Genomic DNA, 15001 nt, shown 5'->3' on the forward strand with positions numbered 1-15001 from the left:
AGGAGATCCCCTGTAGCCCCCACAGTCCATTGGAGGCCACGGGCCGGGTCCCCAAGGTCCAGGGGTTAGAGCACCTCTGATTATGCCCCTCCTCTGTTGCTTGATAAGGGAAATAGACCTTAGCATTTCTTTTATATTAAAAAAAATGCTCCCCATTCATTCAGCCTCTCTCATATAAAGACAGGGCTGGTTCTCATGACTGGCAGCTGGGTGGGAGGAGCCCCAGCCAGGCTCCAAGCCCTGTGCATGCACCCGAGAAGCAGTCATGTGTTGGCAAAAACCAAGGTAGGAGGACGGGGAAGCAATCATGTGCTAGCCATTTTCTGGGTAGGACAGCAGTGCCCAAGCCACATCTTCGTACTAGTACAAATACCAATATTTATACACCACTTTTCAACAAAAGCACTCAAAGCGGTGTATGAAAATAGAAAATGAATAAGATGGTTCCCTGTTCCAAAAGGGCTCATGGTAGAAATGGAAATATAATGTTGACATCAGCAACAGCCACTGGAGGGATGCTGTGCTGGGGCTGGATAGGGACAGTTGCTCTCCCCAGTCTAAATATAAGAGAATTGCCACTTTACAAGGTACCTCCTGGCTCCATTAGCAGGGGCCTAGCACAGTGTCAAGGGTGGAGAAAAAGCACATCCTGTCCTTTTCTACCCAGATTGCAGCTTGCACAGGATCACTTCCCCTTCCTCCTGCTTTGATTTTTCCCACCACAGCACCCTTTCTTGGAGTGCGCACAGGGCTTGGAGCATGGCTGGATGCTCCTTCTACCCAGCTGTTGGTCGTGAGATCAAAGCCCATTGATTCTTAGATATGTGCTCAATTTCCTTTTTGCTTTTTTCTCACTTTGCCCAGGGCAACCTGCCTCCAACCCCTGATTTGTGGGCTCAGACCCACTCAAGGTCATAGTCTAGTCTCGGCACTCTTTCAGATTCTGATTTCACACCATGAAGGCTGGAAACCTACTTAGCATTTTCAAAATCCCAACAGGCATTTCCAAGACGCTATCAAGAGTTTGCCTGGAAGAGTGCGATCTGGACCATCCCTGCCCTACTTGGAAGCTGTCAAATCCGTACAAGAACAGGGCTTGGCAGCCTCTTCCTGCGTGCGGTTCCCTTGTGTGGAGGCCTCCGGTAATTGTGACTGTAAATTGGTGCGATCCTTATTTGGCTAATAAATACTTTATTTGCACGTGTGAAGTCAATAAGAAGCCGTCTTCTCTTTGTAATAAGATTTTAACACAATTAATCTTGAGGAGGGGGATTTACTGCTCAGCCTGCCATGCAGCTGCTCCTGCTCCATGCGGAGCAATAAAGGCACTATTTGCATCTCATTAAGTGGAAGAAGGTGAGACAGAGGAAGCTTCTTGGCGTTCTCCCTTGCATCCTAAGAAGCAGAACTGTCTTTGAGAAGAAGAACAACAAACAGAAGGATCAAAGTCTCTGGCTCCCAATTAAATTTGGTGGGAGAAAAGGGTGGGGGAGGACACGCAGTAATTAAACAGTTTTTGGGGTGAGAAACAGGCTTTTTGGGTGAGAAACAAGGGACAAAGCCTGTGCTTCTCCGTTAAATGTGAATTTTAATTTTTACATGTTTCAGCAATGGGACAGCAGGCTGTGAAGATGATGCTTTTTTTCATTATCCCAGTGAACACCTGGAAAAGGTGGGACATCAATCTCTGTAATGTAACCATAGAACTGGAATGGACTCCAGTGCTGCCTAGAGGAAGAGGACTGGGAATGGATGGCTCTGGGTGCCAGGAAATGGGAAAGATGGTTCACTGCCATGATACAGTGGAAGGCAGTGTCCCTGTAACAGTGATTTCCAGATGTTGTTGATTATAACTCCCACCATCCCCAGCTGCAATGGCCTTTGACTGGGGATTTATGGGAGTTGTAGTCAACAACATATGGGAATCCCTGTTACAGGAAACACTGGTAGAAGGGCACTGGGGAATGGAGACAGCAGAGCTCCCAAGATAATAAGAGATGAAGTCCATTCTTGTAAGACTCATGGATCTCATAAGGCGCGGAGAAATGGGAATCAGAACACACAGCTAAAGGGGCCATTTCAGATACTAAATGGAGCCAGGAAGCAGGTACTCATATTTTCTGGCTTGTATTTCTGTGTTGGCTAGATGGGAGGGGAATAGGGATCAGACCCCACTCACATCCCCATTCAAAGGTGCAACAGGGTTCAAACATGCAGATTGGCTCAGATTAAGCTGACCACATTTCCCAATTTGGGAGGAAAATATCTCCCCATAATGCAAGCCAATCTGATTCAAGTGATGGGAAAACTTGCCCATCATGTTCAGCAAGGAATTCATGTGGGCCTGGAGCTCTGAGCAGTTGCAAACAGGGAAGAAAGAGGTGAAGTGCTGTGTTAACTAACTTGTGATCTGAAGCTGGCAACTTCTGCAGCTTCAAACACACCCTCCAAGAGCACAGAGGACAATTGATCCCAGCAGCTTTAAGCCACCACCACACAACCACCCCAAATTAGAAACACATTTCTTACTTTTTCCATCAACTGCCGTAGTTGCCGGCTGCGCAGGTCCCTTGAACAGGTGCCCTGGACAGGGATGACAGCTGTGCACAGACATTTGCCATCGGAGGCCTGAGCAGAGGTGTAGACTTGCCAACCCTCATCAGGGCTCTGGAAGAGAGTCTGCAGCGAGAAAGAGAACAAAGAGGACTGCTTAAAGACTTCAAGGACTCAGACTTGCCCTCAGTTCCAGAATGTATGAACTGGCAAATGGACAAGACTAAATGGACCATTCATTCTAGGATCATCCACACACATTTAAACCAATTACAGACTTGCTTAATTGTCATGATTCCCAAGTCAAGGAAGTGGCAAGGGATATAATTTTCTCAACATCCTCATAACATTGCAGGGTCCTCTGGTAGTAAAATGGGGCCACATTTGCACATAATGTAGAACAGCGAGTCCAATGGACTCATGGTTCCACTCCCCACCCCACTCTCCTGTCCAAATTTGGACGTAACGGAGAGCAGGGAGCCTGCAGTCAGCAAGACTGCAGAGAGGAGGAGGACCCGGCTGTGTAGCTTCCTTTCATAAGGAACACACACAGAGCCAATGACAGCTGGAGAGAGGGAGGAGCTTCCTCCCTCTACTCCAATATGAGAGAACGTAGCCTGCGCTTCCAAATGTGGCTATAACGCAGGCTGCGTTAAACCTTGGGTTGGGGTGGCAAAACTCACTACAATCCGAGGGTACAAACTGGAGTTAGGAGAGTGGAACCTCGGGTTACTCTCTGCATGGAACACAAGTTCCAAGGGGCTGTCCTGCATTCAGACATTCAGGTTTGGGAACCTCTAGCCCCTTAAACTCTGGTTCCGTGTTACGTGTGAATGTGGCCTGGTTTAGATACATAGGAAACTAATCAGATCATTGCTCCATCTTGCTCAGTATTGTCCACTTTGACTGGCAGCAACTCTCCAAGGTTTCTCCCAGTCCTACCTGGAGATGCCAGTGACTGAACATGGGGCCTTCTATATGAAAAGCAGATGCTCTACCACTGAGCTACAGCCCCATCCCTCATCAAAATCATGGTCTGAAAACCGTTTTTGTTTGCACTGTATATGATGTGCTATAATATTTTAAGCATTATGATTTTATTTTATTTTATTATACTGCCTCACCCAGATAGCTCTAGGTGGTTCACAAATAGAAGAACAGACTTAAAAATAAACAAAACACCACACAAATAAATAACTCATTAAAACAAAATTAAAACCCATTTAAAATAATTTAACTGATTTACAGGGAGTGTATTAGAACTAATATTTGAAAATCTAGAAATGAGCTTTTGAGTTACTGAGGGTATTTAATTAGGCACAGGGCTTCAAAGCAAAAACAAAACACAACACCTGAAAATAATTTTATGAGCATAAAAGATTGGGGGGGGGGGGTTTGCACAAAGTTGCAACTTCTTTAAACAATGAATAGGAATGTTTGGCACCAAAGCCAATGGTACTGGAGACCTAAGGGATTTAGGGCTCTCAGCAGTGCTTACAGATGGCAGGTAAATCCCCCGAGGATGAGGAAAGAGCACCAAGCCTGGGGAAACAGTCCCCATACCATCTGCCACAGCTGTAATCACTAGACAAACCCAGGAGTTGTTTGCTTTGCAAACAACTAGAAGTGAAGCACTCTCTGGAACAGATGCTAGTGGTTTGGCTCCAAAATCCCAGCCTTGAGGAGAGCTGTGAGTGGTCTGGCTAGAGCAAGCAAAACTCTGAAAGCTGTTCACACATGCAGCGGCAGTGCAGCAGCAACCCTGTAGGGAGCCCTGGCTGTTAGCCAGGGTTAAAGGTGTGATCATGCTCTTACCCCTGGCTGGCTGATTGGGTGTTAGTGCCATGGGGCTCCATGCAACACCTACACATGAGTAGCCTCCCAGCCTGTGCTGGTAGGCTCCCCATAATGCACTGCACACTCACATGGTGCGTTATGAGAGTCCTGGGGGCCTCCCTGCACCCAAACCTCCATGCTGCTGGAAGCAGCTGGCAATTGTCTGGGTGGGCAATCCACCACCCAGCAATGGCAGAAAGCAGTGTTCTTTCTAACAGGGATTCCCAGATGTTGTTGACTACAACTCCCATAATCCCCAAACAAAGACTATTGCAGCTGGGGATGCTGGGAGTTGTAGACAACAACATCTGGGAATCCCTGTTAGAGGGAACACTGACAGGGAGCCCATCTGCGGGGGAGGAAAGCATTGCGAGGCTTCCTCCCCTCGCCCCTTTTGAGCCCTTTCTCCCGATCATGAGAAAGGGCTCTCTATCTGTCCATCAGTAATGGACTGAACCAAGCCCAAAGGCTGACTTCAAGTACCTCAGCCTGCGTTTCCCCACAAAAAGAAAGGCGATAGATTGAGACCCTTTGGCTAAATTGCCTTTACTGAGCTGTCTGGGGGCATTCTAAAAGGCCTGATTTACCCATGTAGTGGAAAGAGGCAGTACCATCTCAGACTGTGTATGTGTGTGTGTCGTTTTTAAGTGTTGGCCTTTATAACAAATGCCCAGCAAGTAGGAAACCAGCCTATCAGAGAAGGTTCTAGCTCAGCTTGCCTCCAGTAGCACTAATTTTCTGCCTGTGGGAAATTTCGTAAGTGAGATTCCTCACCTGCTGTCTGACGTGATATACAGTCTATTCAAACACCTCAGAACTCTAGCAGAACCTCATTCTAGTGCACATGAAAACCGGGCCTGAGCCCTAGTTTACACATACCACACATGGGGCAAGACTCGTATGTACTAAGCGACCTTTGCAGCAAAGGCTAACGTGTGTAGACATGGGGACGATACAAACGGGGACAACAAGCTTCTACAGAAAAATATTCATACGCCTTGGGATTGTTTTAATAAAAGGTGGTCTATAAATTTGACAATAAAACAATAAAAAATAAATTCAACATTTATTGAAAAGCAATCAAAATATACAATCTCATTTGAGGAATCAGTAAAATAAGTCATTGACGGTTATACTCGCAAACCAGATTATTAACATGGGGAATTTGATAGACGAAACTCACTTGCACGGATATCAACACAGAAAAGCAATGCATTCAATAATAACCATTGGAATGAAAGCAGTAACCTCTGAGTTTGGGGAGGCACAACTCCTAGTGAGTCTCCTGGCTGTTCAACCAGCTGCTAGCTTGGCAACCTACATGGGGATGGTTTCTGAGATAGGCAGGGAGTTAATTGACAAGAAAAACAGTGAATCGAGGGGAATCAAGCGGTTAGAATAGGAAGAGGCAGGCAAAACAAGTGCGATTGAGGTAGACCAGGTGACTTAAATCTGCAGTGGCTGCATGCTGGTTCAAGAGAGAGGGGGAGGTTAGGGTTAGAGAGAAGATGAACATGAGAGGGCAATTCTCCTGGGTTGGTCACTGTATTTTAGGGTTAGTGAAATAGGTCCGGATGGAGGTTTTTAGAGAATTTCAACAAACTTCTGGTGTCGCTGGAGGAACCTATTAATGGATAAGGATCTCCACTATGTGTACCAGGGTAGAGCACATGGATTTTTTGTTGTTGTTTGCAATGGGGTAAAGGCTGATAGAGCCAAGTGCCTCCTCCGCCTCTGATCACCAATGTTCATGATCAGAGAAGCAAAAGACAGAAAAGAGATAGGAGGAGGAAATGAATCCCTGCCCTAACATGGGCAATTGCAGGGAGGGGCTATATCTACCTAATAGTGGCCGGTGTGGGCACCGCCAGGGGTGAGGGGGGGGAGTGAGAGGCACCTTTAAGCATCAATTCGTAGGTGATGCTTACCTCCATTCTGGCTGCTCCAAGCAGCAGTGCACTGCCCTGCGCTCCCTGCGGTCGGAGATCGGAGATCGGCTTCAAATTACAACTCTGACGCTTCCTTCCTGTGGAGTTCCCCTGATTAGGAAACCAGAGAGACCCGCGAGGCCAGGCTCTATTGCAACAGCCTGGTAATAGATGTGCCGTTTTTCTCAGCTCATCTTCCCCAGCCTGCCACCCGCCCCCGTCGCACATGGCATCTCTGTAAATATTTGCTGCCCGGCTGAACCGATCAGCAAATGATGTACTGTTGCCATTCCACCCGCAGCCTTATGCAATGGAGGAAGAATGTGGGATGCAGGGAAGTCTGGGAGAGTATTAACACACACACACACACCCCATATCAGGTTGGGTTAATCTGCTTCTTACAACTGAAGAGAACACTTCGTGACTATATAGACACACGCTAGCAACATAATGGGTGGGGTATAAGCAGGGGGAGCTGGGCCCTGGTTGAGGGCTGCAGCCCCCAGAGCTGGGTTTCATGAGGGGAGGCAGGTGGCAAGTTATTGGGGTGGCAAGATGCCCTCTGCCATCACTCTTTGAGCAGCTTTTGGGGATTGATCTGACCCTGGCAAGCTTTGCAGGGAGCCCCTTTCATCACCTTCTTTGCACAGCTTGTAACAAGCAGGAAGAGAGAAGAACAGGCTGTTAGCAACCTTCCCTTCTCCTTGCCCCCTTGCACTTTTCAGAGCTTGCCAGGGCTGGTTTTGAAAGGGAGCTGCCCCACGGCAGCATTTGGTGCCTGGCCTCAGGTGCTGCAATATCCTGGGCTGCCCCTGCCCAGCAGGAAAATGAGAGAAGGGCTACCTCTTGTCAGGTGATGGGTAGATCACAGCAACCTTGTCTTCAAGGACTGTGTTTCACTTTCCTGAATGGGAGTGAGTGGCTTACTACGAGAGGAAGTAAGCCACTTTTGGAAGGGTGATATACCTGTATAAATCAAATAAATTTTAAAAATAAATTAAAAAAATTAAGAGGATGCACTCAGGGACACCACTGGGATGGGGGTGATAAACCATCTCCTTGCCCCTACCCAACCCATTAAGAATCAAGCCTGCTTCAAATCTGCAAAACCATCCTGGGTTCTTTGTTCCTGGTCATTCTAGAGTATGACGGAACCTTGAGAGTACGTGATGGAATGTTGGGGACTCCGATAGACAGACGGGCAAACACAGACGAGGAACTGTGATTGCTGCAGAAATGAACAATAAGTGTTCAGTGATGGCAAGAAGGAAGAGAAAACCCTCTGGCCTAGCACTGCTTGATCATGAAAGCGCCTTGCTTGCACAAGTGCTCCAGGGATGTGGAATGCCCCGGGGTTGTAGGCTACGAGAGCACAGCCTGTCACAGCGGTTTCATGCCAAGTCAGCACCGCCTGCACTCTTTCCCCCCTTTCCAGAATGAGGTGGTGATCGGCACCAAAAAGGCCACCTCCCCTTTCCAGCCCACACATACAGGATGCCTTTCGAAAACTCACTCGACTCCCCTTCTAACTAAATATGGAGCTGCTAATGCTATTTTTAGCTCCTGCCTGCCCTGGGACACGCCGAACGCACGGAATGAGTTGTGGCGTGACCTATTCTGTCCTCTCCTGTTATGTCATGAAGCTTCATCACCCATTGGGCTGTCTCTTCCCCACCCCCATTTCAGTTTCTTAAAGAGGCGTCTGCTAAGAAATTGGAAGTGGGAGGAGAGGAGAGAGAGTCTGAGAAAAGTATCATGCAAGCAAGCAATAGGCATAGAGTCTTCTGCAGAGTCCAGACGTCCCTCCTTTCCATCCATCCCTTCATGCAAGAAAATTGCGAAAGCCTCTTGGGAAACAGAGCAGAAGGAGCAGCCCTTAACAGAGGGAGGGGCATGGGGGGTGGACAGAAAATGCAAACTAGGTCAGACCCTTGTTAGCCAGCCTAATGTTCTCTCCTTCTGGATGCAATGTTGCAGTCTGCCCAGAATTTACATAGAGCGCATTAATGATCATCAGTGAGCGATACCAAGTGGTACCCAAAGATTCCATTCTTCCAATGGAAGGAACATATGAGTAAAAAACATGGCCACCACACAGAGGCCTTATAAGAAACACACACTGGGGTCTTTTCAATAAAAATAAAACAAAATAATGGACAATAGAACAGCAGAAATCAATTTTAAAAGAACTGGAAAAATAGAAACAAATGAAAAAGTTAAAATTGACATAAAAACAAAATTAAAGAACACCCACTTTCACACATCCCTACATTTCAATTATAACCAAAATCTGGCTGAAGAATTTATCCTCTGAATTGTATGTATAATGGGCATCTCTGAGCACTTGTCCCACAGCACGAAATACGGGACAAATAAATTCAAGTTTAATCTGACGTCCTATGAATTTAACATGGTTTTTAACAAAAGCAAGTTCCTAGTTCTCATGGTTGTGAAGGTGTACTTGGAAATATGTGGGCAGGGATGGCAAAGTTCTATGAAGTCAAGTGTGAAAAGGATGAGCATGATTTCCCATTTATTTCTTTTATATTCTATTCCATTTTAAAGATATACATGCCGGATGAAATCCCATCCCAGCTGAAGCCTGGCTTCAGGTAACTTATATTAAATATTAAAACACTACGATTCGGCCCGGGCGCAGAGCATCTGCACCTCTAGTTGGGCCCAGCTGTCCATTCCCCCCCCCATCCCAGCATGCCCAGTGCCACTTCCTCCGTGTGGCCAGGCCAGGGCCCCCCACTGCTGTCTCACCCCAGCGGGCGGACCAAGGCCGGCCGTGCCACTGCCTCCTCCTCCCGGCTGGCGGGGCTTTGCCTGCCTGCCTCCACCTCCTTGCCGCCACCATTATTTCTCTCCGCTTCAATGCTGGAATTCTCTCATGCTCTCTGTCAGCCAATCGCCTCTTTTCTGCCACGCCCCCATGCATCCTGTCTTGGAGAATTAATCATACAGAAGATTTGACTTGCTTTCTCAGTTCAGGTTAGTGCTCTAGTAAAACTCTGAAGGAAGGGAGTTGTTAAGTGCATTACAGCTGCATTTGGGAGTTTCTATTATGTATAGTATCTACACATACTTACTAGGGTTCTGCAAAGCAGCACTGCTTTAATTTGGGGCCACCATGGTACTTTGGGGGGTGGGGGGATCCTCAATTAAATGGAGCCAGGGCTGTAGCTAAGGGTGAGGGAACCCATGATCACCCCTCTCCCCAGTGGTCCCTCGGAGTGTGGGAGATAATGAAGAAAATAGGGAGGGGTGGATCTGGGGGCCCCTTAGGACCTGGGGTTATTTGAACCCATGTGCTCAATTATAGCTACATCCCTGAATGGAGCTTTGGGGGGATCTGCTTTGCTTCAGCCAAATTTGGAGCCAAAGTTTCAGCAAGAGGAGGACTCTTGGCCGGAGGACTCCATATCAAAAGGAGGATTCCAAATTTGGCTGAAGCAAAGCAGATTCCCTTCAAAGCTCCATTCAGGGGTGTAGTTATAATTGAGCAGATGGGTTCAAAGAACCTGGGCCCCAGGTCCGGAGGGGTCCCCAGCTCCACCCCTCTCTGTTTTCTTCTCATGAACAAAGGGTTTCGACCAGAACAGGCCCATGCACCCAGCCCAGATGCCAGCATGCTAGCTCACTGGCTAGGTCAAATAGCTCTGTTGCCATTCCAAGTCCCTGATTGGTCAAAGAGTTCTGTAAGGATTCACTGGCAGGCCTGCAAATCTTTTCTTCCTTCCTCCAGGCTCCTCCCCCCGCCCCTAGTGTTTCTTCATGGGTGAGGATTGCCTTCACATCCCCTTTAACTAAAAACAGCTGTGCTTGTGAATCTTCATAGCATCGGCATCTGTGGGACCTTTTCTGGGGGGCGGGCAAAGGCTGTAGTCCCATACCCACTTACCTTGGAATGAGCCCCAGTGAATTTAATGGGACTAGCTCAATTGTGGGGGTGGGGGTGTCCCCTTGCCCCACCTCTGGACACCCATGCTTCATAGGGACTTGTCTATGTGGATCTTGGCAGGCAAGACAGATGATTATGGAAGCTGTCAGCTTGGACTGGTGGTAAACCAGGAGGCAGGAAGGAGGGGGCTAGGTGCAGTGCCCCATGAGCCCTAATGGGCCAGCCTTCCTTGAAAGGGAGGGAAAGCTTCCTCCCCCCTATCCTGCTCCCACCTCCCTGAAAGATTTTAACTTACTGGGTATTCTGAAGAATCCATCTGTGTTTGTTGATCTGTTTGCTCGGCTAGTAAAGATACCTTATCTTCAGAGAGCCTGACAGTCAAATGGTTAACTGGCCAGCAGCAGAGAGGTGGATCAGACTGAAGGCAAAGACCCAGGACAGCAGATGGACAGCTCCAGTGGAATTTTCAGGGCCCAGCACTCCAAGGCTACCTGCCTTAACAGTCATCTGAGGCTAGTGAAGGGGAAAGGTTCCGTTGAAGCTCATGTCACCAAGGTACCACTTACTGTAAGCGAGTCAGTGGTACCTTATCTGTACCTTACCAGGGTTTTGGTCCAGATTAGGACAACACCCAACCTAACTGGCCAAACCTTTCAGAAACTTAGTTCCTTGTTTCAAAAACTCATTTTCAAATCACCTTGCTTATTTTTTTCAATAATTATTCTAATACATAGTCCCTTGTTATTCCCTCTATAGTGGTTAATCTTAGTGTACATAGCACCTAGCTATGTCAAACCAGAACTACTGCAAGGGAGGAAATTGATCAGGGTAATGAGGTATCTGAGAGATATTCAAGACTGGTGGCAGTGGAGCAGGCATAGAATGCCTCACTGGGTATTGGTAGGGTATGATTCCACAGATGTAGTCTTGCACTCTTAAATTTGTGAACGTAATTTATAGAAAGAAACACAAAGTTTTTCCACAGGCCTACACTTAGATTTTATTTTATTTTTATTTAACATATTTTTATACCGCCCAAAACTCATGTCTCTGAATAGGCTGATACACATGATAGCGTCAAAGCTGTAGTGAGGACACGTCCACCCGGACACAATCTCAGCATGTTCTTTAATTGCATGAGGGGTGTTCATTGGAATCACCCCTCTACATGCACTCCAAAACCCTGTGAGTATCATCCTTTAGAGATGTCGGGATGGGCGTGTTCTATCATGGCCTCAACATTATTGCATGGAGTAACCATGGTTTGTTTGAACCGGCTGAATGTAAAACTTGTGACCCAACTTAAACAGTGATTTTTTAAAATGGCAAAATGTGATCCTGGTTATTACAATGAGAGATTCCTCCCCACCCCCACTTTAATAAATAATAAATAAACAAAATTCCCTTTGAGCTACAAACAGCATATTTCATTTATTTATTTATTTTATTTCGCCCATGAGGGAAAGGGACAGGGTTGTCAATTTATAATTTGCTGTTGGGTAGGTTGAGTGAATCACAGGTCATGAAATGTTTTGGGAAGTAGGCTTTTCTCTCTCCATTTCACTTGCACTTCTAGATTTGTGAAGTTAAAAAAAAAACCAAAAGCACCGGAATGAGAATGTTGCCAGATTTTAAACAGACACACACAACTAAATAACAGATGAGGTTTTCTGACAACTTTCCCAAATTATTATTAACACTGCACTATTGTCTGCAAGTGTTCACATTCCTTGCAGCCTTTGCTCCCATTTCCCTGTCCACACACCCATAACTGAAAAAAGAAATGACATCCAGCTTGTTCCTTTTGATACTAGGGCATGCCTCCCTTTCCTGCTGCTTGCAGTTTTAAAGGCCTGTTTCTCCATCAGAATGCCAACTTCTAGCCGCCTTCGCCCTCACTCTCTCCTTCTGCAATAAAGACCGAAGCATCACAAGTTTGCTTACTCAGAGCAAAGCCACTACACATCAAATTGCAGCCATGGCTGGCCCATTTATTATGCAGTCCTAGGTGGTCACCATCTAGGGCACCGATTCTTGGCAGCGTGGGGAGAAACAGTGAGCGAGTAAAGCCAACCTTGCCTTGCTTTGCTCCCTCTCCTGTACCAGCAGCCTGCGTAGCTCAAATTGAAGTGGGGGCCCTGCACTTCTCGGCTGAGGGGGCAGGCGCCAAAGCCAAACTTCATGTAGGGCACCCAAAACCCTAAGGCTGGGTTTTTGGCTGAGTGGGGGCACGCTACAGGAGGGAAAGGGGGGAATTAACCTTTCTTAGCCCCCTGAAATTCCCAGGTGCCTCCCCAGCCCCAGCATTCTAGAGTTGTGCTTGCCTGGCAAACACGGGCCCAGAACCCTGTTGCGGGAGGACGATGTTTCAGAGGCACAGCAGCTGGTAAAAGAAGAGTTACGCATCCCTGCCTCCACCTCCTCCGCTGCAAAGCACCTCCTCCCCAGGACCATCTTCTAGGCTGGGCTGGGTTGAGCTGGGGACCACCAGTCTCTTGTCACGTGAAGCGGCACCACAGTGTCCCTTTCTCCCCTGAGCCCTCTGCAAGAGGCCAAGAGGTTAACCTTTCAGAAACTTAGTGCCTTGCTTCAAAAACTAATTTTCAAACCACCCTGCTTAATTTTTTTAAAATAATTATTCTAATACACAGTACCATACAGGTTAACATTTCACCCAGTGGCAATATAGTAAGACACAAATATAATTGGGGTCGGAAAAGTGTCCGACCCCAGTTGGGGAGCTGTACACATTCCCATTTTTGTGCATGAAGGGAAAAGCAAGGTCGGAGGGAGAGATTAGTGATCATCTGGGAGCAGTGTTCCCTCTAACAGGGATTCCCAGATGTTGTTGACTACAACTCCCATAATCCCCAAGCAAAAGCCACTGCAGCTGGGGATTCTGGGAGTTGTAGTCAACAACATCTGGGAATCCCTGTTAGAGCCACCATTGAGCAAATGGGTTAAAAGAACTCGGGCCGCCATCAATCGGGGCCGCGAGCGCAGCCCCAGACACACACCCCGCATATGATATCAGACGTGGGGGCTTTATTTTGGTCCCAAATGAGACTGCACAACCCCATTTGGAGCTGAAATCGGACCACTCTGCGTTGGCAGCATGGCCGGAGTCACTCTCCCTGCCTTAAAGGCAGGGAGAGCCACTCCTGGTCTCGCTGCCAACGCAGCGGGGCCGGTTGATTTCCCTCCCAAACGGGGCCGCACGGCCCCGTTTAGGAGAGAGAGCTGCAGGAACGGCTCTCCCTGCCTTTAAGGCAGGAAGGGTCACTCCGACCCATGCTGCCCAATGCAGCACGGGCTGATCTCCTTACCAAATGGGGCCACCTGGCTCTGTTGGGAAGGGAGACTACACCCCCATGCCTGATGTCAGATGTGGGGGGATGTCTACCCGGGACCCTGCATCTGGCGTCAGGTGCAAGGGGTGGAGCTAGGGGGACACGGCTGCCGCACATGGGCCGCGGCCAGCATTGCTCCGCTCCTGCTCTGAATATCAGTTGCAGGGGAGCAACAGCAGGAGGGCATGCCCTTGCCTGTGGGCTTCTCAGATGCATCTGGTGGGCCACTGTGGGAAACAGGATGCTGGACTGGATGGGCATCCTTGGGTTCTAACAGTCCAGCAGGGCTGTTCTTGTGTTCTTAAAGTGCTGGGTAGGGCAGCGCTAACCGGCCCAGTTCCCTCTCCCAGATGATCACTTCCTTTCTTGTGGTTTCCCTTGCACACAGTCACAAAATGGGAGCACGAGTAGCACTCCCGAACAAGGGTAGGACACTTATCCCACCGCAATTATGATAGTGTGAACTGCCTTCATGTCTAGTTTGTCCCTTATGCTGCATTGCTGCCCAACACTTTGCTCCCCCCGCCCCGCACTTGCTGCTATGCATTTGTCAAGCCTGGATTTCTGTCTAGACTGCAAGGCCCCAGGGCATGGAGTACATTGTGCCTATGGACTGGGTCACACATGCATGTATAACCCTGCTCTGCACTGGAGGATTTGCAGCTGAATGGCTGTGAACTGGCTCCACTATAGCAGTTGTGTCAGAAGCAATAAAGAAGTTCTACCAGTGTTGCCCGATTTCTGATCGCTCATTCATGCCATTATCAAGCAGTTGATGTGCATACTGGCTCTGCATAGTAATTGTTAAACTGATGTTGAATTGCAGTCATCACCAGATAATCTAGTCTGGAATGCTTTTGAGTTTGTACAGTGTACATTTGCATTTACAATAGGAACATTACTTTTCCTTAATATCTAATATTTATATGGCAGGTTTGCCCAGTGCACAGATCACCTTATGTACATTCCCTTGCTTATCCTCACAGCAGCCTTGTAAGGTAAGCTGGTATTATGAATCCATACAGGGATAACTGATTGATTGATTAAGTGCTGTCAAGTCAGTGTCAACTCTTAGCGACCGTCTCTCCAGGATGGTCTGTCTTCAACTTGGCCTTTAAGGTCCCTCAGTGGTGCATTCATTGTTGTCATAATTGAGTCCCTCCACCTTGCTGCTGGTCGTCTTCTCTTTCCTTCAACTTTCCCCAGCATTATGGACTTCTCAAGGGAGCTGGGTCTTCACATAATGTGTCCAAAGTATGATAGTTTGAGCCTGCTCATTTGTGCCTCGAGTGAAAATTCTGGATTGATTTGTTCTATGATCCATTTGTTTGTTTTCCTGGCTGTTGATGGTATCCTCAAATCTTCTCCAGCACCAAAGTTCAAAAGCGTCAAATACTTTTTCTATCTTGCTTCTTGAAAGTCCTGCT

The 15001-nt window shown here is 47.6% G+C and overlaps 1 protein-coding gene across 6 annotated transcripts in view; it reads right to left on the minus strand.

Annotated features, from left to right (window-relative positions):
- OLFM2 (olfactomedin 2) overlaps nt 1-15001 on the minus strand; it is a 283573-nt gene that overhangs the window by 106264 nt on the left and 162308 nt on the right. For 4 of the 6 annotated variants that reach the window (XM_053300615.1, XM_053300613.1, XM_053300614.1 and 1 more), the window contains one exon: nt 2530-2679. In XM_053300615.1, coding sequence (XP_053156590.1) covers nt 2530-2679 — 150 coding nt within the window. Of the gene's footprint in view, nt 1-2529; nt 2680-6317; nt 6429-7160; nt 7284-10519; nt 10624-15001 lie in introns of those variants that run through there. The other 2 variants (XM_053300618.1, XM_053300617.1) reach the window with 2 other exon arrangements.

Source organism: Hemicordylus capensis, chromosome 2, assembly GCF_027244095.1.
Source record: "Hemicordylus capensis ecotype Gifberg chromosome 2, rHemCap1.1.pri, whole genome shotgun sequence".
Lineage (NCBI taxonomy): Eukaryota > Metazoa > Chordata > Lepidosauria > Squamata > Cordylidae > Hemicordylus > Hemicordylus capensis.